The sequence below is a fragment of the Sinohyriopsis cumingii genome, chromosome 4, assembly GCF_028554795.1.
Source record: "Sinohyriopsis cumingii isolate HCF-2022 chromosome 4, ASM2855479v2, whole genome shotgun sequence".
Taxonomy (NCBI): domain Eukaryota; kingdom Metazoa; phylum Mollusca; class Bivalvia; order Unionida; family Unionidae; genus Sinohyriopsis; species Sinohyriopsis cumingii.
The window spans coordinates 101839243-101863833 of NC_142964.1; the positions used below are offsets into that span (position 1 = coordinate 101839243).

At 35.0% G+C, this 24591-nt stretch overlaps 2 protein-coding genes and 1 non-coding gene across 3 annotated transcripts; 1 reads left to right on the top strand and 2 right to left on the bottom strand.

Annotated features, from left to right (window-relative positions):
- Nucleotides 1–70: 70 nt before the first annotated feature.
- Nucleotides 71–22685, bottom strand: LOC149801790 (molybdopterin synthase catalytic subunit-like). The gene is made up of 6 exons (XM_089956138.1): nt 22666–22685; nt 15641–15787; nt 13638–13735; nt 9166–9316; nt 5526–5649; nt 71–565 (listed from the first exon to the last, which is right to left on the bottom strand). Exons 3-6 carry the CDS (start codon nt 13732–13734, stop codon nt 494–496), a joined length of 444 nt encoding a protein of 147 aa, XP_089812264.1. The 5' UTR covers nt 13735; nt 15641–15787; nt 22666–22685; the 3' UTR covers nt 71–493.
- Trnap-cgg (transfer RNA proline (anticodon CGG)) lies at nt 9863–9939 on the bottom strand. The gene has a single exon. It is a non-coding gene; the product is annotated as a tRNA-Pro (tRNA).
- Nucleotides 14436–14786, top strand: LOC149801792 (uncharacterized). The gene has a single exon (XM_089956846.1). The coding sequence runs from the start codon at nt 14436–14438 to the stop codon at nt 14784–14786; it is 351 nt and encodes a 116-aa protein (XP_089812972.1).
- Nucleotides 22686–24591: the final 1906 nt, after the last annotated feature.

Below are 24591 nucleotides of genomic sequence, written 5' to 3' on the forward strand. Positions count from 1 at the left end.
ATTCCAGGGTGAACAGGCTGCTTTCTTAAGTCACCTCTTATAACATGCAGTCAAGACAAAAAATGTACAATTTTCATAGATTCAAGACATTCATTTTTTATTCCTGGAAATTATGACTGTAAACTAAGTTATCAACAGCACTGCAAGAATTACAATTTTAATTATAATTCTTGAATAATTACATAACTTTGATTTCCTGATTAAAATATTTTTACCTCTGGAATATATTAATAATTGGCATTCAACTATTTTATTTGTCTGCAAAATGTCTCTCTGCCATAAATTAGAAAGACAAATTCATTCCAGCATAATAAGCATTATATAATTTATCTAGATAAATACACTGAGTCCAACCATTAGCGCTTATAATACTTGACAAACAAATATATACTTGAGATAAAACCAGACTTTTACTGTCCAATATATATACTGGGTTTAAAAAAAGAACAAAAGTAGAAAATGAATTCAAAATAACATAACCATGTGAAGAGTGTTAAGAAGTATGGGCTTTCCAGCAACATTCACTATTCTCTTTCCAGCAATAGGTATCATCTTCATATATTTCCTGCAAAACAAAAAGTTGACAGATCAGTTCTAACCTCTCTGCAACAAAAGTTAGAGAGGCCTGTGGATATCATAATAGGTAATGAATGGCAGATCAGTGAAAATTCAATAATTAACCTTTAATTTTGATGGGTTTCCCGTGAGGCAGCATAATAAAAATTACACCATCAACTTGCTTTCTTTCCATTTTATCTCCTAAAAGTTTTATCATTTTCCCTTCAAAAATAAAGAAATTATGATGAGTTTTATATAGGTACTTGGCTGTTTTGTTTTCAGTCACTACGACTGTCCATTGTGGCCAGGTCAGTGGCCCACTACTGAATGGTATTGATGCTTTGCATTTCTTAAAAAAATGGAAAATTTGATTTGCTCTGTGCATGGAGGTGTGTTAGTTTTAACCAATGAAACTGGGCTTAATGGATAGGTGACACCATGACCTTTCCCATGGTATCTGCGCTACAAAGAACAGGCAAGAACAAAGAAATGGGTAAGATTTTTTCTTTCTACTCCATTATTTCTAGTTATTTTAATGAGTGCGCTGTCAGATAGATAAAACTTTTCTTTCTGCAGTGAATGAGCCCCAAATCATGTCTTTTGCAAGTGTTGATATGCCACACTTTCAATTAAAAATTCCAAGATAATCGGGCGCCTGGAGTAAAATGGCCACTATGGCTCATCACATGATTACAGTAGGTCAGGGATAATAGGTTGTTACATTACACATTTTCACGGAGTATTCAATTCAGCATGCAATCAATGGAAACAATTTTCACAACTCTTGTAAATTATATTAATAATAACGTCGTTGTTTCTAAACTTTAACTGGGGATGTGACTTTACCAGTCTTTTTAAAAAAATGCAATACATGTTGCACAATAAATAGTCATATCTATGAACAATCAATCTGTTTTGTGTTCTTTATTATGATATTTACTGTCAATTTAATTAATCTAATCAGTTATTCATCAGTTTATAGTTTTAAAACCCGGTCTATATAGCAATTATTTTAAAGGTTTGATGGGCATTTTGCAGTCCCCACCCCTCTTTTATCTAAATTCATGGCAGTAGTACGTGTTAATAAGCATTTCTGGTTTATTAATGAATTTTCAGTGAATATGATAGTTAGGAAGTTTAAAATATCCATTTTATTTAGAGCATTTACAATTATAATAATTATAAGGACTTGGCCTTTCTCCCCAACCCAGTCCCTAATTTTTCTTAAAATGGCTAAAATAATGTTAAAACCCTTAAGAAAATGAAGAAACCTGAACATCAACATAAATTTCTTTATTCATAAATTCATTTATTGACAAAACTCAAAGGACACTTTAAACATGTTTGATAAAAAAAAGTTATATTTGCTAATTCCTTACAGGTGAATTAATTTTTACATATAAACTGTCTTTCATATGTGTATGCACACCTAGTGTTCCTAGAAGGTGATATTCGATTTGAAGACTCGAGTCATCCCATTAAAAAAAATGGCCATTTCAGTCTTTGGAAAGTTTGCTTAAACTTGAGCCACATGTGTCGTCTGGAACTTTGGATCACGTTTTGTTTTAGGCTTTTTCAGGCACTGTGTTGGGGAAATTACTTTTATATTTTTAATTTGACCTTGTGTCAGATTGGTAACACAACTAGTATCTGAGCAGTTAACTTGTTTCTTTTTTTTTGTTTTTTTTGTTGTACTTTTAATCTTTTTTATTCTTGCAAACTGTTTTTATTTTGTGAAGAGAAACACAAATTAATAATGTTTCCTTTTATACATATATATGCATATGTTTAATATTGTAACTGGCAGGTATATCAATGAAATGTCGTTCAAGTTTGCTAGGCTGGCTACTAAGCAGTTACCCTATGCCAACACCAAATGATGTCAGCGAATTCCAACTATTCGATAGGCAGTGGTCGTTGACCTTACACCCAACATCGATGTCCAAATATCAAAAATGGGGAGGCAAGGGTCAGAGGAAACTCAGACTATATGCAAAGTAGAACAAACGACATAGACACTGCTGATATCTTAGATCTTGGAATCTTTTGGTATGTAACAGAAGAACATTGTATCAATTGAAAGTGATATACATGAAAGTAATCATTATTACAATTTTCAAATTGGATGGGATACAGGTATATATTACACAGTAATTACACAAATGAATTAAAGGGGAGCCCTAAAACCTGCATGGAGCAAGTTTTGTGATGTTGATCTAGAATCTTATGTAGCAGGAGTCGTTGATAAAATGGTATCTCTAATCTTTAAGACTTTTATAGTAAACATTGCTAAATTAGTAATCAGAATTTTACTAATATCCTTTTGTATAAAGACCTAAATTCTTAACTGACACTGAATTTTCAATATTGCAACATTTTTATTGATTGTTGAAAATGAGGATATACTTATAGTTCATTCTGCACATCATTATGAATTATATATGAGTCTGTTTCTCAGTGAATTTTCATGTCAGCATCTAAAATGTAGTTAAAATTACTGAATTTGTTTCATGCATGAATGACTAACACATAATTCATATTGATGTACAGCGCAATATCACTGATTCGATACATGCTGAAATAGACTGGTCTGTATGCATGTAATCTGCCATATTTGTCCCAAGTTCTGGAAGATTGATATGAATGAAAATTGTTAAAGCTAGGTCAAAAAAACAATCACATACACACACACTCCAATCACATAAAGGCATTGTATTTAATTTGTTGTCCCCATTAATATTTGTATACAGTCAATCCAGAACCAGAATCCCCAAAGGGACTAACATTGTACTGGCCAAAATGAATTTGCATGAATAAACAATAAAATCCACTAAAGGTATTTTTCTGATATATCTACAAAAAACATGGATCCTCAAATCAAAAGGTGAGATATCTATGAAAATTCATTTTCGAAGTTGGACATGTGCAATTTTCCTATGCACTAGTCTGGGACAAGTACTTCTGTCCTATTATAAAATAAGTCATAAAAGCCTTAAATCACTTTATCTATGTTTATCTGGCTATTCTAGACCTCTGGGGACAGAGAATGCTTGAATCTACTTCTCCTTTTGTTTATTCACATCCTGTGGCACATCACACCAACCAAAAGTCACCATTCACAACTGTTGCATGTGCTTATGTTGTACTTATACTGGACTGCATATTGGGATAAGTAACTAAATTATTATCCAACCAAAATATTTATAACTGATATTATTAGCAATCAGTGTTCTAAATGGCCATTCTATCCTGTGTTTATTCAAGCCACATGCTAATGAATGGATCAACTAACAATTTCCATCAAGAATGTCAATGCAACTAAATTCATGAAAGGCACTCTATCGGCATTGGAGTTGGTTTCCTTGATGAACTGATTAAATGACTAATGATTCTTTCAATTTAAAAAAAATTATACAGAGGATCCAATATTGCATTTTAAGTGAAACAATTATGCCAATTAAAAAGCTGTTTATACGTAACAAAATGAATGTTATAATCACTTTAGAAGTAGTTTTCAAGCAAACAGATCTTTATTATGTGGATAAATTTGGTTTACTTAATTATTTTATTTAGGAAGATAATAAAGAAGATACAGAGAAGGAAAATCACATGAAAGTGGAGGTATACAATGTCAGGCAGTTACTGAGTCGGGGAAATTATTTTTTCAAACAGACATAAGTTAAATTCTGTGGCAGCCAATGAGATCAAAAAAATTTCAGCCGCAATGGGCTGATAATTATTCATGACTAGAATTCAGTGACTGTAAAAAAATATACTTGATATTTTCAATTTCATGTATATATAACTAAAATTAACTACAAGAACTTGGACATTTTTGGACACCAAAATCATTTGTTGACAGAAGCACATCAGAATGTTGTCAACACTATTTAGTTTTTGTAATCAAACTTTTTAATAACAAAAATGTAATAGCACTGTTTTCATGCAAGAAACTGTGTTCCACAGAATTTTGGCATTTAATGCTGAATATTCTTGTTATATTTCATTAGTCATTCTTAAAATGCCAGTGTTACACCAGTGTTATGTTAGTTAACCAATAAAATGTGCACTCTTTTAAAGCTAGGGTGGTTATGAAGTGGAACATGTCTTACATAAATGACTGTGTACCTTTCTTCAAAATGGGACTCTGGCTTTCAGGGTATCTACTACATACTGTGTACCTTTCTTCAAAATGGGACTCTGGCTTTCAGGGTATCTACTGCATACTGTGTACCTTTCTTCAAAATGGGACTCTGGCTTTCAGGGTATCAACTACATACTGTGTACCTTTCTTCAAAATGGGACTCTGGCTTTCAGGGTATCTACTGCATACTGTGTACCTTTCTTCAAAATGGGACTCTGGCTTTCAGGGTATCTACTGCATACTGTGTACCTTTCTTCAAAATGGGACTCTGGCTTTCAGGGTATCTACTGCATACTGTGTACCTTTCTTCAAAATGGGGAAAGTGGCTTATTGCACACAGTGTACCATTTTCCAAATCAAGACTGTGACTTTAAGGGAATCTATTACATACTGTGTACCTTTTTCCAAATTGGGACTGAGACTTTGAGGGTATCCATTGCATACATTCATTGTACCTTTTTCCAAATAGAGAACGGATTTCAGGGTATCTATTTTATACTGTGTATATATCATTTTCCAAATGGGGACTGTGAATTTCAGAGTATCTATTGTATACTGTGTATCTTTTTCCAAATGGGACCCGTGACCTTCAGAGTATCTATTGTATACTGTGTACCTTTTTCCAAATGGGAACTGTGACCTTCAGAGTATCTATTGCATACTGTGTACCTTTTTCCAAATGGGAACTGTGACCTTCAGAGTATCTATTGCATACTGTGTACCTTTTCCCAAATGGGAACAGTGGCCTTCAGCATATCTATTGCATACTGTGTACCTTTTTCCAAATGGGAACTGTGGCCTTCAGAGTATCGTATAAGTGTACCTTTTTCCAAATGGGAACTGTGGCCTTCAGAGTATCTATTGCATACTGGATAGCCTCTAGTGACTCTCTGCGATGTGCTGATGAGATTGCTATCACTATACTGGCCTCTGTCACAGGGACCAGTCTGAAAATGGAAGCAATGAATATTTCCTTATTTGAAATGGGTAATGGGTTAAAATGATAATCAACAGAATCAATCAAATGCATTGGTGTGGGATCTGCAAACCTACACTTGTTGCTTATTGTGTTTTTTCATCTGAATGTTTATTTTCTTAATATTTTCTTATTCAAAGGTATAAGTCTAAAATAAACTGAAGGACAAAGAAGGTGTACAGATGTCACCTGACTAAATGGTTTAAACTGGGGGGTGGGGGACAATTTTTGTCCCTTTTTTGATAAACAAAAAAGGTTATTTTATAATGAAGCATTCATTTTGAACAAAGAACTCATATGCTTACTTTATCACATTTTTTAAAAATTAAATCACTGCACACACAACATACACTCCTGATATTACTGGGCACTCTTGACATCGTCGGTCTTATGATGTCGTATAGTATAAAGAAGTACAAGAGGTATATCCCTCGTAACACACGGCCAGCTTTATCACAAATTCAAATGACAATAAAGTTAAATAGGTTAAACTGAATACATGATGACAAAATTATTTTTCGAATCTACCAGGAAGGTAACCATGTTATTTATTTCTGTGCAAGACTTCAATGATCCTTCTCTAATTCTGCACCAGGAAAATGGTCTTTGTTGGTGGCCTTTCCAGTGGGGGCACTATATTTGTGGGAAGTTTATGTATGTGTGTGAGGTTTAAAAAAAACAATACATGTAACATCAAAGCATTTAATATCTGCATTTGAAAGTAACATTAATTATTATAAGGTTCATCTTAAGAATAGACTTATTTCAAGTGAACATGCATTAATAGTTCTTGATTATTACACAATAAATTTGAGTTGGCAAATGTAAAACATTTCAAAAACCTTGTCATTTTAATCTTTGTACAAACACTGCTTGACATTTAGAATCATTCTTTTTCCGCTTACTCCATTTTCCCACTGCTGCAAAATATTCACCTTATCTGAGTCTTTTCAACATAAAATCTTTTGGCAAGAACTACTGAACATTTCCCATTGTAGTTAAGTACTTTTACTTTTCTTCTAAATTAAGAATTTTCCATTTACATGATAACATATTAAACTTTGGTGCTAATTTCTTCCCATGTTGCTAATTGTAGTACAACTTAATCATGCAAAGGAATCTTTTGCAGAGTAGACAAAATGCCTTGTATATAAAGGAATTGATACACATACTGCAACATGATTTTTCAGTCTTCAGCTGGTGCCCTGTTGCTTTGTTCAAGGTTCATTTCTCTCTGTGTATGAATCCACAAAAAGCTATATTTAGAATATGTTGACCATGTTTTGATCCTGACAATTATCTCGGGTCATAAACATCAAAGAGAATAACTTGACAAATGTGTGAAGCCCAAAACTCGATCAAAACAATTTTGAGGCCATTTCCTGTAAATGTTGGTGTTTGTAGTTAATGATATAATATTATCCATAATGGTAAATGCTATAATGTACTTTTGCTAGCACTTATTTCAGTAATGAAAACCTGACATCTAGAAATGGACCTTGGAAAAGATAATCAGGTTACTTACCTTACTGTATGAATTAAAGACTGGATTTGGACACAGATAAAATGTGGCTGCTTATGAGGGGTAAATTTGAAACTTATGGCCTAAAATACTTGCCTCATCCCACATTAGTTGGGTTCTACCCACTTGGGGCACTCTGCACATAAATTCATTGGTGCCAAGAAAAGTGGCCATACAGAGGTGGATGCTGGTGTATTATCATGATATAGTAATTACATTTTTGTGCTGATATCCCATCATATTAGGACTGATTTACTATAAACAAAGATGCCTCTTGGACTAAGTCTCTCAAGATGAACTAGAGAGCTTAGAACCAAAATAAAAAATATAAATGTGTTCATAGAACACAAATGGCCAGTGAAATGTGTATGAAAACTGACCCTAAACACAAAACTCTACTGAAGTCAATGAAGCAATAAATTTAGGTAACAATGACCTGCTTTTAGTTTGATTTTGTAACCTTTGACTGAACAATCCAAATGTAGAAAATATGCCTTCAACACCAAAATTAGTGGCAACTGCATCTTTGTTACCTGTCTCACATGCCACATGTCTAAGTTGAGCCAGACACAATCTTGTTTTCTTCCAGGCATTCAATAATATAGAGACTCACAGATTTCAAGATCTAAGATATCAGCAGTGTCTATGTCGTTTGTTCTACTTTGCATATAGTCTGAGTTTCCTCTGACCCTTGCCTCCCCATTTTTGATATTTGGACATTGATGTTAGGTGTAAGGTCAAAGACCACTGCCTATTGAAAAGTTGGAATTCGCTGACATCATTTGGTGTCGGCATTGGGTAGCTGCTTAGTAGCCAGCCTAGAAAACTTGAATGACCTTTCACTGAGATATACCTGCTAGAAATTGATAGGAATATGATTTATTTTCTCAGAAATTGTGAGCATAGGATGTGTTAGATCTTTAATCCGCTGACAGACAAGATGAAAGTACATCGTTGCTGAAATTTTACCTGGATCTTGCCATTTGCTTTCTATGTCACATGACTATATAAATCTCGCAACCTACATGTTAATGACATCAGCAGTCATATAGTCATATGACATCAACAATAACCCATTCCTAGTGTTGCTGTAGTAAAACAAATTGAATATATAATGAAAGTCACGTAATCTTTATAGAAAAATAAAAGAACACAAACTTTCTCAAAATATTTATTTTGAAAACAATTACTGGAAATCTGTAAATGCTGAAGCAACTTAAGTAAAACCAGATTTACTAAGCGGCGAGCACATGATGTCAATGCAGTAGTCACGTGTTACCAACAAAAACATTGCTGATACATGCTCGGTACTTGTTGAAAATGGTTTTCTCCACCCTGCTGCAATACAGAGTTTTCTGGTCATTGTTCTCAGAATATATATGTTGAGAATTAAGTGTGGATTATATTTATTTACAAACATTAAGTGACTTCTATATAATATTTCCAAATTCTATGTACAACAACTTTGGAAATTTGTTTCTTGTTGATATCACATGACTATATGACCTCTGATGTCATTGACATGTAGGTTGTGAGATTTGTATAGTCATGTGACTCAGAATACAAATGGTGAGATCAAGGCTGAATTTCAGCAACAACTGTACTTTCATCTCGTCTGTCTGCAGATTAAATGACATGATAAATGCTATGTTCGCAATTTTTGAGAAAATAAATCATATTCCTATCGATTTCATTCAGGTCTATCTTCATGAAAGGTCGTTCAACTTTGCTAGGCCAGCTAGTAAGTGGCTACCCCATGCCGACACCAATGCGTCAGTAAATTCCAACTTTTCGATAGGCAGTGGATTCTGAAGATACACCCCAACATCAATGTCCAAATACAAAAAAATTGGGTGGCAAGGGTAAGAGGAAAACTCAGACTACTTTGCATTATGCAATGGCAGATATGGGTACGTGCAGTTTGCAGTTGGGATCAACTTATAAGCGAGCATATATGTTACTCACCCTATTCTATGTACCATGCTTATGTGTTCAACTTTCCATTTGTCTCTGACCTGCTGACAAATTTCAGACATCTTCTTCATGGCCATTGGTCTGTATGCCTCATACTCCAGACGCACCACCTTCTTGCCATCACAGTTGTCTCGTGTGGTACCTTGGGGACACAGACACATACAGAATGTAATCACTCGAGACACACTAAAACTGGTTGTATCATATATTTGTCAATTGATAAGAACCATGCTTGATGATAAGGCCACCATCCACAATTAAATTATTTTTGCAAATACTTGCCAAAGACAGACCTGTTTACCCATTCATTTTCTTGTCAGTATTTTAAGCAGTGTCTGTCAGTATTTTTAGAAGGCAGTCAGCATTTTGATTCACTGTTTCTAGCATCTTAACACAGCACATGTCACCTGTGAAACAGGGCACCGATAGTGGACACTATGTGATGTGTGTGATGTGATTTGGATTTTTAATGTAGTTTTAACAATTATTCAGTGATATCGCTACGATGTCTGCAATGTGGCAGTTTACAGTGATGTCTAGCATGGGGGCATCATGCCACAGACATGTAGCATGATGTCCCACCCAGTCATATTATCCTGACACCAGGCCGACCAGTCCTAACACTAACCTCTTAATGCTGAGCGCCAAGCGAGGCAGCTGTTAGTAACATTTTTGAAAGTCTTTGGTATGACTCGGCCGGGGATCGAACCCACAACCTCCCGCATCCGAGGCGGACGCTCTAACCACTAAGCCACCGGAGCAGTCAGTAGACACTATAAATACACTGTAATTACCATTATGTAGTATTGCATGACACAGTGATGAAACAATATTCTGCAAATAACTCCTAGTTTGTAAAGATACCGATATTCAGGCAACTCTGTTTTCTATACAAAATCTGCAGATATTGACCATTGACTTAAACATGTTTATATTATAGTGATAAAAACCACAAAGGAATACCTCCACACACCCAAATTCTTTCTGTTATTTACCTGTTACTTTCTCTAGAAAATGTTTTCCCAGCTTCATACATATCCATAGCATTTAAAATAAAGCCAAATCTCTACATTTTACATGGTTAAGGAAGACTTAATACAAAACATTATGACAGAAATTGTTACCACCACCCATCCTCTCAGAAAATAATAAGTTCATCTAGATAGGTGAAGGCAATCATATTTATTTCATAAAATCTGGTATCAGCTTTGTTAACATATAGAGTAATGGATTGCTTCTAAATACCTTGTGCAATTTTGGAATGTGGGAACATATTTTTCATTGCTTCTGTTAACTTTTCAGTCCTACAATGTAAGACACGTATTGTTTTTGTTTTAGTGTTTTTCTGATGCTCACAACATGAATATCAGTGTCAAGGTCTTACAAGTAGGACGTGTCAGCTGTGCTCAATGACAAATTCATATTTACCATCACCTCACATAGAATCGCCTCAGCACGTGTTATTTGCCTTTGAAATATGGGTTGATCACTGACTTGCTTTCCCTTCATCATTGACAAAATATTTCTATTTCCCTTCACTAATGATTACAATTCTGCATGATTTTCTGATTCCACGTGCTGTGAACCTTCATTCCTTCCACCATGTGCACAGGAAAGTCTAAGTTCTCCTGTAGACAATGGTTTAAGGCATGGCCACAGAGTATTATAGACTGGTAGAAAATGCTGCTCCATTTTCATCATCAGTTTCATGCTGAAACTTTCTTATCAGCGACAATTTTCTTTGTTTAAACAACCGGATTTTGAGAATGTTAAAATCAGTTATGTGGTACAGGCTGTGGACATAGATGCAGAGTGAAGAGACAATACGGCGAAAAAAATTAAAACACTTAAAAATTAATTTTACAAAATTAATAAATAAATGCATCCTCAAATCATATTTTCAGATCAAGGACCGTATGACTGTACTGACGGAGGTTATTCTGTACAAATATGGTAAATTACGGACGGGTAAACAGATATGAAAAGATATGTTTGCACAATAAAATCCCACTCTCAACTTGCTGAAAATTTCGTGATGCTGGACTTATAATGGGAAAAGTACTAAAATACAGAGGTGGCTTTTATATGGAGGTTAATTTCATCTGAAATGTATCATCCCGTTTCCTGTTTTGACACTACTTTGTTTTGAAGCAGTGTCATAAATACCCAGTTCACGAGAGAGATGTCTCAAGGACATCATGACCACATTTGTTTACAAAAGTTAACACTGATTTGTAATGGACTAGAAAAACCTCATTGAAAATCGTATCTTTATTAGCTAGGTACAGAAAGAATCATAATGCCAAGAAAGCTTCTTTTCAAAAATTCTTTTTTTCCCTCAATAATTCTCTTATTTCCAATTGGTGAATCTTCATAAAAAAATACTGATAACTTACATGATGGAGAAAATCAACATCCCATCATCATAGCCATCCAGTGGGCTACTCAGCATGTGATAACAATGTGACCTGTAGTGGATAAATGCATCCGTAACACTGTCAAAGATGATGCATTGCATTGTAAACTTTCATGTAGAGCTGTTGTCATTTATGGTCAGAGATGACTCTGTCTTATTAAAATTTGTTCATATTTGTATGAAAAATTCTCTTATTTTACAGTTTAATAATAAATCATGTTTTTCTTATATATATCATAGTATTAATCTTTTCTATCTAATGACAAGAAGGCAACTTTACTTTAACTATACATTTTTCTATATCCTTTACCTGAATCTTGATTTTCAGCTTATTTTGCCTTCTTTCATTTTCCAAATTAACAGATAGCAGTAAAAATGAAAATACATTTAAAATTAAATCTTTCTCTTGTAACTTTATATCTTTTGTTCATAATTACTTGCATTTTAGGAGAAATAATTTATGATGAATGCAAGAAGGTTTTAAAGTTCCAAAACAGTACATTTGAAAGATTCATATTCTGCATACCCAAAGTACCAATTAATTTTTTAAAAATAGCTCATCAGCTAAATCTAACAGTATTTCTTACAAGGAAACTATTTCTTTTATAATACAATTTGATTCTTTTAACTTCTGAGAATAAATCTTCCCAAAATTATGATAATATAAGAAGAGCTTTAGAAATCCTAATGCGAGTTTCTTTGTTTTTTCCCCCAAAAAACTTCAGCTTTCTAGTTTCTATTTCTGTTTGCTCTGCTATACATTTTTGTTCTAGATCGCTAGTACAATGGTGTTAAAGGCAGAAGCAGATTCATGTGAAGTGCATCAAAAAACGTGACATCAAACACAAACTTTCTGACAAAGGGTTTGTATCAATGTAAGCATATCCAAAAGAGTATGTGGGAATATACTGATATTTAATACACATCCTTTACTAAAATGATTAATCTTTCAAATAAAATGAGAAGTATCAATATGACTGGAGTATGTTTCTGCTTGAGTGCACCAAAACTGATGACTCCAGGATATACTATGTTAATTTTTTTAAAATAAATTTTACTCTCACACAAGGGGGACTGTCTTAGAGGGTTGTTAAAGCTGGTTTGATGATATTAACAGTCCTACACACACAATATATACACTGAAAAAAGGAATATGAAAACTTTCTGAAAATGGACCACTTCAAAAATAGCAAATAATGGTTGGAGAACATATATCCCAAACAAATTATTCATAATAGTAGTAACACTGTCAAGAATCAGTGTGAAAATAGTAGTCGTGACCTTCAATCTCAAGGGATATTCCATGCCCCTGATGCATTGTGGGAATGTCTGAAGATAATTTCGTAATGAATAAAGGATATTATCCTAAAAAGATTTGAACCAAAAGTTGATGCTGGTTGAACAGACCACTATTTCTTCCCTTTTTGACATTTGTTACAGGCAATGCAAAAAGACTGTCAAAAATGGAGGACATTTGTTACAGGCAATGCAAAAAGACTGTCAAAAATGGAGGACATTTGTTACAGGCAATGCAAAAAGACTGTCAAAAATGGAGGACAGTGAATAACCCCTCAAAAGACACATTGTTATGTGATGGAAAGTTTTTAAAAATATTGTGATGTAAATATGACAAGTGTTTAATGTGCTACAAAGATTACACTGTATGGATGAACAGACACACAGACAGATTGATAAGAGGAATACTGTAGGGTTCCCCCATCTTGAGATATCAAACTCAATATCTGGACAAATCTGTTACCTAATCAACAAATATGTCCATTTATCAGAAACATCACTGTAATATTTGTTTAACAATCTTATCAGCAAGTCTCTTAAATGGTGGAAACTGGAAAGTAGCCAGAAAAACATTCATTTTGAATGAGCAAACACTAACCCCATACACATGTAATACTATACAAAACTCAGATTTTGGACGTAGAAAGGGAGAAAGGGAGACTGTTAATGTTGTTCTATTGAACTCTGTGTGTTTAAGAAGTTTTTTTTTTTTTAAAAATTACAAACATACATAACAGACATTGTAGCTTACCAATGAAGATTGATATGGCACCACAAGACGGTGCGGTAACAGATTTGGTTATGTTGTCCACATCTATTTTCTCCTCAATAATATCCATGTGATCCATTCTGAAAACAATTCATCTTTGTAAAACAGGTATGTTAAAAGGAATTAAAAATTTAGAAAAAAATTCAAATATTACTACAATATTAGGAATATCTAATCAGGTCATCTAAAGATAAATATAAAAGTTTGAAAACATAGGATTATTTAAGATTGGAGTTAATTTTTCTCTCTGAGTGATTAAGGAGGTTCTTTACCGATATGTACTTCTGAGAGAGGGACAGGTGTAACAGCAAGTTATCTGCATTTGGAACATGCAAAATGGAGGCTGTTGGCATACCTCCACACTCCTTTCATGTACTATGGCTAAAATTTCTTTGCATATTGTACTCGTGGAAACTACATGACCTAAGCAGACATAAATAAAATGGCATATCCCATTTACATGAAAATCATCCTAAATTTGTCTAAAGTACACTATCTTTAGCAGTTATTTAAACAGCCAGGCTGTGTACACTATAACCCAAATTACACCCATCAATATACACCAACTAAAATGGAATAAAATGTTCTTTTAACAATAACTAAGATATACATTTAGGTTTGAGCTGAAACTTGGTGTGGGTTGTCGAGCACCTCCATGGCAAAGCCACCAGTGCTGTCCTGATCAATGGCAGCAGAGGAGATTGGTTCCAAACAACAGATGAAGTCTGACAGGGATGTATAAAGTCACCTACACTCTTCAACATTTTCCTGGAAACGATCATGAAGAATGCCATGGAAGACTATGAGGGCAATGATAGCATCGGAGGAAAAACAATCACCAACCTTTGCTTAGCAGATGATATTGACGGCTTAGCAGAAGATGAAAGAGAATGGGCTGACTTGGTTGAGTGCCTTGACACATCCTCCACAGCATATGGAATGGAGATTAGTGCAGAAAAAACCAAACTGATGACAAACACCAATGGCATCAGTTCAGAAATAAAGTTCAGTGAACAGGAGCTAGAAACAGTCACAATCTTCAAGTACTTGGGATCAATTATCACAGATGATGGCTCCAAGCCCGAACTACTTTGCAGGATTGACCAAACAAAGCAGCAATATCAATGTTGAGACCAATATGGAAGGACAAAATCATTGCACTTGGTTCCAAAATAAAGCTCATTTGCTCTGTTCTCATGTCCATTTTTCTGTATGCTTGTGAAATATAGATACTCATATCAGATTACAAAGCAGGATTCAAACTTTCAAAATGAGAAGCTACCGCAAGCTCTTGGGTATCTCGTGCATGACTAACCATCAAAGAGGTCCACAACAGGAACCAACAAGTCAGCTGACCCTATGAAGACCTCATGACCACTGTGATAAAATTCAAACTCAAGTGGTACAGTCTTGTCTCAAGATCATCTGGATAGCAAAAAAAATTTTGCAAGGCACAGTGTGAGGGTGCATATGAGAGAGCCAGAAAAAAAGGTGTGATGACAACATTAAAGAGTGGATAGGCATGAGATTTGGAGATTCCCAAAGGGCAATAGAGAACAGAGATAGATGCAGAGAATTGGTTGTGAAGTCATCTGTTGTGCCCCAATGACCTCTTGGCTTATGGGATTGATGATGATAATGATGAAGATATACAAGGTCTTTTTTAAACAGCCAAGATACCAGTGAAGAAATCTTGGGAAATGTTTTTTTCTCTGAAAATCTAACCATATGCAAAATATAAAACTGTAGAGCACAACCTATGAGTAACAAAATGTAATTAATGTCCTAATTGATGGGGATGTCTTGCTGTGCCTGAGAAGTGACAAAAGGACAAATTGGACTCAACCAAGACTCAACGCGTAGCTGACAATTCCTGAGGAGTACCCTAACATAAATGTAAGTCACAGTGATGAATAATATACTAACTTAATGTTGTTTTACTTTGCAACGAAAAAGATGCATTATTTCGTAGCACTTAGACTGACCTAGTTTACAGTTAAATGAATCAACCACCACTGATAGGAGGTATTACTGCTATCTCATCACCCTGGTGAAGCTGCATGTACCCAGAGTCTTCTGAGATGTACTCCTGATTCAATGATAACAAGATACTCTCAGCAATAACAGTCAAACTGAAACAGAATGAACAAGCAGGTTGAAATGATCTTTCCAATTCTTACTAATTGTATACTGATAATAAAAAATATCAATTTTAAAATAAGTCAAAATTAAGATGATTAAAATTAATATTTACTTAATTTATGTTAACAGCATGGAGATGATCTTATACAATCATTTGCAGGACTAGTTGTTCTGATGTGTGCAAGATGGATGGAGTAATTGCAGAACTAGTTGTCATGATGAATGCAAGATGGATGGACTAGCTACAGGACTAGTTGTCATGGTGAGTGCAAGAAGGGTGGACTAGTTTCAGGACTAGTTGTTCTTATGTGTGCAAGATGGATGGACTAGTTTCAGGACTAGTTGTTCTGATGTGTGCAAGATGGATGGACTAATTGCAGAACTAGTTGTCATGATGAGTGCATGAAGGGTGGACTAGTTTTAGGACTAGTTGTTCTTATGTGTGCAAGATGGAATGACTAGCTAAAGGAATAGTTGTCATGATGAGTGCAAGATGGATGGACTAATTGCAGAACTAATTGTCATTATGAGTGCAAGATGGATGGACTAGCTACAGGACTAATTGTCATGATGAGTGCAAGAAGGGTGGACTAGTTTCAGGACTAGTTGTTATGTGTGCAAGATGGATGGACTAATTGCAGGACTAGTTGTCATGATGAGTGCGAGAAGGATGGACTAGTTGCAGGACTAGTTGTCATGATGAGTGCAAGATGGATGGACAGATGGAGGCAAGGACTGCTACATAATAACAGTATGACAAGTTATATTTTGTTGACAAACCAGGGAAAGGCATCCACCAGTGTTTGAAGGATTTGATGGAATGTTGTCACTTGAGGAAGGCATAAACTGGACTCTCTCAACCCAGTTAATTCTCTACTCTTTGCAAAGAACAGAACACATACCTGTGAAAAAATAAGTAGAAGAAATATCAAGAGTAAAGTAGACAAGCTCATAGTACACTGTACACTCCTCATACACAGACAAATATGATACTGGTTTAAACTGTGTTCTTGAACAGGATGTCTGCAAGAGTCATACTACAATTATGATTCTTTGAAAAGAAATTTGTGGCAACAATATTGCCCACCTGGCTAAAAGTTGTAAGAGCATGAAAAGGAATGATAGCATAATAAATGAATGTAGCTTTGATTGTATTTATTGATACCAGCATGTGCATCTGTGTGTTTGTGTGTGATTTAGATTTGTAACATAGTTTTAAATTTTTTATAGTCATATCGCTATGTAGTAGACTGCTCTGGTGGTCTATAGTTAGAGCATCTGCCTCGGATGTGAAAGGTTGCTGTCTAGAACCATGCCAAGTCATATCAAACACTTATAAAAATGGTACAAGCAACTGCCTCACAAGACACTCAACATTAAGAGGTTAGTGTTAGGACTGGTTAGCCTGGTGTCAGGATAATCTGACCGGGTGGAACATGATGTTACATGTCTGCAGCATGATGCCCCAGTGCTAGACATGACTATAAACTACCACACTGCAGACATCACAGCGATATGACTGAAACGGTGTTGTTGTTGTAGGGTTTAACGCCATTTTTCAGCACAAGGTAGGCTATACATGGTGGCCAGTATCAATGCTGGAAGAACCTGGAAAAACCTGGGAAGAACCCCTGACCCAAGAGAAGCTACTGTAAAGCTTTTCACATACCCAACTTGGCTCAGCCCGAGACTCGAACCCACGCAGACAGAGGTGAGATGGCAGTGATCCATAACAGTGAGTGCTTTAGACCATTCAGCTACTCAGGGTCAAATCAAACATTGTTAAAGCTACAGTAAAAATATAAATCACACACCTGCATGGTTCTAACAAAGTGTGTAGTGACTGTCAGTTGATTTAAAATTCATGACTTTCTTGGAAATTGATATTTTCTGTCCTGGAAACATGGCAAATGCTGATAATACTAATGCAACATGAATTATCTCCCTTGCTATTTACTTGTTACCAAGTTTACAACAAAACATAAAAAAAGTTATTTTACTTTCAGCAATTAATTTATATGTAACTAAATACAATGAAACTAAACTATTAATAATTTTGTTGGCCAATGCTATTCACAAGGCCACCATACACCTTAGCTGCAATAGACTATTCACATGGCCTCCATGCACCTTAGCTGCAAAATACTATTCACATGGCCTCCATGCACCTTAGCTGCAAAAGACTATACTCAAGACCACCATGCACATTAGCTGCAAAATATTATTCACATAGCCTCCATGCACCTTAGCTGCAAAAGACTATTCACATGGCCTCCATGCACCTTAGCTGCAAACTACTATTCACATGGCCTCCATGCACCTTAGCTGCAAAAGACTATTCTCAAGACCACCATGCACCTTAGCTGCAAAATATTATTCACATGGCCTCCATGCACCTTAGCTGCAAAATACTATTCACATGGCCTCCATGCACCTTGGCTGCAAAAGACTATTCTCAAGACCACCATGCACATTAGCTGCAAAAGACCGTTCTCAAGGCCACCATGCACCTTAGCTGCAGAATACTATTCACAAGGCCACCATGCACCTTAGCTGCAAAAGACTATTTTGAAGGCCACTATGCACCTTAGCTACAAAATACTATTCACATGGCCTCCATGCACCTTAGCTGCAGAAGACTATTCTCAAGACCACCATGCACCTTAGCTGCAACATACTATGCACAAGGCCACCATGCACATTAGCTGCAACAGATTATTCAGAAGGCCACCATGCACCTTATCTGCAAAAGACTATTCTCAAGGCCACCATGCACCTTAGCTGCAAAATACTATTCACATGGCCTCTATGCATATTAGCCGCAAAAGACTATTCACATGGCCTCCATGCACCTTAGCTGCAAAATACTATTCACATGGCCTCCATGCACCTTAGCTGCAAAATACTATTCACATGGCCTCCATGCACCTTAGCTGCAAAAGACTATTCTCAAGAACACCATGCACCTTAGCAGCAAAAGACTATTCTCAAGACCACCATGCACCTTAGCTGCAAAAGACTATTCACATGGCCTCCATGCACCTTAGCTGCAAAATACTATTTGCATGGCCTCCATGCACCTTATCTGCAAAAGACTATTCTCAAGACCACCATGCACCTTAGCTGCAAAATATTATTCACATGGCCTCCATGCACCTTAGCTGCAAAAGACTATTCACATAGCCTCCATGCACCTTAGCTGCAAAATACTATTCACATGGCCTCCATGCACCTTAGCTGCAAAAGACTATTCTCAAGACCACCATGCACCTTAGCTGCAAAAGACTATTCACATGGCCTCCATGTACCTCTTCTGGAAAGACTGTTTGCACAGCAGCATGGCATGGAATTGAAATAATTCTATCTGAATGGCTGCCACATATATAATCTGTAAAATGTACTCATTTTTGCAACTGTATCAATATTTGCAAGTCACTGTAGTTAAAACTGTGCTATACTCCTTCAGCTGCAGCAGAAACAAAAATTTTCAAATAAATATTGAGCAAATCTCATGGGTAAAAGAATACCAGTATTGCCACCCATTTTATAAACTTGTTCCATTATTCACTCAGAACACACATATTTTCTTTTGTTTCAGGTCCAGACAAGTTGGCTGGCTAAAGTGTAGTAAGAGTTTGAAAATATTAGATTTCTTGGATGTGTCAGCTTTTCACCATTTATGTTCTGTGTTTTGTGTACATTCGAACATTAAATCTGAGTCATATAGTGAGTTTTGAATTAAAGGTAACAAAGCACACACTTAAAATGTACATTCACACAGTAAATGTGAATAACAATTCTTTCACATTTCAAGACCAAAAATAAATATGTGGATACTCTGATTTTATCCTGGGTCTTTTGCGTGACACCTTGGCATGTTTCCACTTGACCAGAGTGATTACTTGGATGATAATGTTTCTTTACTTTAATTATGTCTGACTATCAATAACAATTTTAATTGTCCAATTTCATTCCACTGAGAAAAACCACAGATTCACCTGCCAGCCTCTAACTGTTTACACACCATAACTATTCTAATCCAATTTGAGACAGACACTGATCGAAGTGTGAATATTAGCAAATGGCAAATGTGTCAAATTTAGTACATGATCACCATATGAAATTTATACAAGGAAACAATTTCCTTTTTTTGTGCTCTTTTTAGACCAATAAATCTGCTGCAGATCCTGTGAGGGTATTGATGGGTATGTGTTATGCTTAGCCAAGTTTACATAATTGGCAATATTTTTTACTTGTCCCTAATACATTGACTGGTTGCCATGCAACTATTCTACTTTATAATGAGAAAGAAAATAATTTATCTTTTATATTTATTGCAGGTTCCAGGCACCAAAGAATGGTACAACATCAAGTACACTGCAGACAGTGTGATTTATTCATATAAAATTTGGAAAGAGTACAAAAGTGGGAATTTAAAGATTGCTGTTTTATTAAAATATCTTCATAAACATTTTTATAAGAAGTTTTGTTCTTTACTGGCATTTAAAAAGCGAGTTACTTAACCAGATTTTATGCCATGCACATGGAATAACTGTCCAAAATAGTAACCTGAAAAACAGAAAATTAACCAATTTCACAAATGTGCTTAAGTACGTAAATAACAAATTGAAAATTATAAATGAATTTTGAACTTTCTTTACAAGTTCACTGCTTTCCCTTGGAATTTGTATGCATACAAATTGAATGCTTGCCCAATGTACTGATGAGTCTGCATTATGGAAGACACCTTTGCTTCGTGAATAAACATAAGAAATTCATTAAATATTGAAATAAATGATTTTACAAAGAATTTCAGAATTTGATATCTCAAGGCATTAACTTTCCAAAAATGTATGATTTATGTGTTTCATAATATTTTTAATATTGTGTTGAACAAACTACCTGAGCAGTGTTTAACTAATAACTAGGGTAACATGGTCATATTCTGACCAGTAGGGTAATTCCGACCATGGATGTACATCCTGCTGTTTACAACAAAGATATGCAAATTACTTGCTGGGTTCTTTGTTTTTATTTGTGCACATGCATATGCAAATTAGTAAAGCTGTTTCCAGGTGACGAGGGCATCACATGACAAAATGATGTAATTGCCACAGTATTCTCTCTTAAGTGCGAGTTCAGAAGTGGCATTCATAAAAAAAATTATTCATGACTCTAGTCATGCATCAATAATTATGGTATTACAGATTTAAAATAATGCTTTGTCTCGCTAAAAAGGTAAAGATTGCACCAATTTAATGACAAATAACAATAGTATACAATGCTCTGTATAGTGGTTGGATTTACCCCAGGTTCTTTAACATAAGAGGACAATACCGACCAAGAACACAAGCCTAAAGAAAATGTAGAATAATGATTAATTTGTATTGAACTTTGAAAATAAAAAAACAGGAAAAATATGTAATAAAAAACAATAAATAAAATATTAAAGGTATAAATCTAAATAAAAATAAAATGTTACTCCTCTCCACAAGTATCTCTATAACAACATCCACAATTATCTATATAAATCAATATCGCTTCCTATCTGCAATCTTTCTAGCTGAATAAAAATAAAAACAATTTAAAGCTTTAAAATCTGTCATGATAAACAAAATCTTTGTATTTTATAGATGAAACCTGTATATGTACGGTCCATATATGGTGGTCGGAATTATATATATTAGAGGTCGGAATAAGCCACAACAGTCGGATTTAAGCTCTGCATATAGTCATAATAAACTCACTTTTCAGTATATAAAAAAACTCAAAATATATGCTTTTTGAATAATGAAACTTATTGTAAGAAGCCCAATTGACTGCTTCCCATATTGCAGTTAGGTACACTGTAGTCGGTTTCGGTATGTCAGGAATCAGGTCACAATTAATAGTTCCGGCTCAGTACCCACAAATGTTGTCCCAGTCTATTTTTTGAGCATTTTTTCCTGTCTCCTTTTGGTGGTGATACAAGAGTTAGATTTAGGCATTCTTGGTATGGAATTAAAAGCAATTGTTTATTCTTTAGAATATGAACTTATGAGCTGTCACGTTTGCAAGGAATTCCAAAAGACTTCATGTATAAAGTTGAAATAGGTGTGGCATGCAATATAAATGTTTGACTAAAATTAACCATAACAAATTTGGCCTGTCAGGAATCAGGTCACAATTAATAGTTCTGGTATAGTGAGTAATTAGGTCTTGCTAATAATCTGGAAGTGAAACCTGTGTTCCATTGCAAGCTGGTTTGTTTACAGTCCAGCCTTTCAAAAAAACATGCCAGTGAACCTTTAACAAGAACTCCAATGTGAAGTCATCTTTGAAGTTATTTTAGATTAATATATAATTTGTATTGTCACAGTGTAAAGTTCAGTACTGATAAACAATTGTAGAGAATATATAGTAATATTAATTGTGTTTTATGTCCAATAATGAAGTTGCTTATCTCATGTCAACGACCCGAGTGGTCGGAATATGATCAGATTACCCTACAATTAAAAGTTCCAATTCCAGTTGAAATTTTCATTTATGCAAATACTGATGAGTTAAATAATTAAGCTTTGGTCTTAAATCTACACCTTTTTCTGACATTACTCGTAACTACCAGTAATGTAAGAAAAATATTAAATAAAAAGAACCAGCCGAGATCCCTACATGTTGGTCTATTGTGAATGATTTTCGAATATACATAGCCAATGTCATAGGAAAGAGTGATACAGGTTGCAACCAATACCAAACGTGGTATCATTTGCAGGGAAGCAAAAATGAAAGCGTCGAATTGTCAGATTTGTGAGAAGGAATGAACGCAAATGAACTCTGCCATAATCTACTCTATAAATAAAGAATTCAAGTTGCAGAGGTAGACACACACCCGCACTTCGACATCGTCCATGTGAACGGAAGTTTACAAACTAGAACACTGCAATAGCGCATGCGTTGAAGAACTTATTCCACATCCGTTATTAAGGTTTTAGATAAAGCACTCATTGGGTGTAAATAAATTGCCCTGCTATTAAATGTTGAGATGTTTCTGGCAAGCTAGGGGCTGCTGCTGCATAGCGCAAAACAAACATTGCATACGAATACAGGTAGTGTTTGTAATTATAACATAATTATCTCCCTTGACAATTTCACTGGCGGGTCATTCGAATTGCAATTTAACAGTAGCAGCATAGGAGTCTGACGTCTTATCAATAAAGTACGATGAAATCTAAGACAACACGAAATCACCTTTTCGGTACCATAAACTAGCTTAACGTTAATTTATGGTACCTATCAGGTGCTTTCGTCTTGTCAGAAATTTCATCCTACTTTATTGATAAAACATCAGACTTTGGTGCTGCAGATTTGTACAAGAACTTTTTGTCTTTCAAAGTAAACATTACAGTATAGTTAATGGTTTGGATGCATACCATATTTAATTTAGAATACACGACCCACTCTGCATCAACAGAATTCCAGCAGATAAATTATTGTAACAGTTTTGTATGCGTAATGATACCTAAAATAAAAATAACATTTGACGGTACTAATAGACCTTAATAAGTTAATATTTGTGTGTGTGTGTGTGTCTGATTTTGGATTTTTTAACGTAGTTTTAAAAAAAAATCAGTCATACCGCTTCGATGTCTTTAATGTGGCATTTTATAGTGATGTCTAGCACTGGGGCATGATGTCCCACCCATTCACATTATTCTGACACCAGGTCAACCAGTTCTAACATTAACCTCTTAATGCTGAGTGCCTAGTGTGGCAGCTGTTAGTACCATTTTTGTAAGTCTTTGATATGACTCAGCCGGGGTTTGAACCCGTGATCTGCCTTTGATGCAGACGCTCTAACCACTAGGCCACTGGAGTGGTCAAATTACTGTTGATTGGTATACCAATAAATATAAATATAAATGTTGTCATGTTCCCACAACACCTGTGCACAGCCATATTGATTTCAGACAAAGTAACATCATAGGGAATAAGTTTTCATTTTTGTAACAGTTGCTTGATTACTCGTGTACTATTTTCATTATTTTGATATACCATAATGGATATATGTGGATCTATAAGCCTCAATATGATTTTAATTTTTTTCTTGATAAAGGGGTTTGAGGTGCAGTTATTAGAAGGGGGGGGGTCTATCAGAATAACTAGTGTTTTATGCTTATGAAATATTTAGGTAGCCTGTGTATATTAGGAATGTGCCTTTCATTCCTAAATATAACAGCTTAATTTTGACATTTACTACATAAAAGAAAAGACAAAAATTTTGTTCATTTGTACCATAGAGTGATTTTTTTCTCTCATGTTGTATGACAATTCAACCACCAGAACTCCATCTTTTTTTTCACAATTTGTCAGTAGGGGTCAAATTATAGTTGTGGGCATCACATCCACTTAATTAGCAACAAGCCCTATCACACCAATGCACAGTTGTATCTTTTGACCATAAAGGATTCCATTTTTTCTTATGTTCATGAGGATTAATAGGACTAAGGTTTACAAAATTTATACCATGAATCAGCTCTGACCTAATTAAGAAATTCGTATTATGACCTTACATTGTGCAGGGAACCTCATTTGCATGTCAGTAGGGAACAGGTGATATTTGGTGAATAAATTCTGTATTTTACACTTGATTCTTCATAGATCTAATGATAATCTAATAAAGTCTTCATTGGTGTCTGATATGAAGCCGCCAAGAAGAATGTCACAGATATAGTTCATGCAGTGAAATCAACCTACTTCAGTACTAAGATCACTAAAGGTTCCAGCTGGAACTCTTTGACATTACTAACAAGCTGAC

Coding starts and splice junctions, on each gene's coding strand:
- LOC149801792 (XM_089956846.1), top strand. CDS start 14,436: ATGAAGAATGCCATGGAAGACTATGAGGGCAATGATAGCATCGGAGGA.
- LOC149801790 (XM_089956138.1), bottom strand. CDS start 13,734: ATGGATCACATGGATATTATTGAGGAGAAAATAGATGTGGACAACATA. Junction 9,317..13,637: donor TGCCATATCAATCTTCATTG/GTAAGCTACAAT, acceptor TGTGTCCCCAAG/GTACCACACGAGACAACTGT. Junction 5,650..9,165: donor AGCATGGTACATAGAATAGG/GTGAGTAACATA, acceptor TTCCATTTTCAG/ACTGGTCCCTGTGACAGAGG.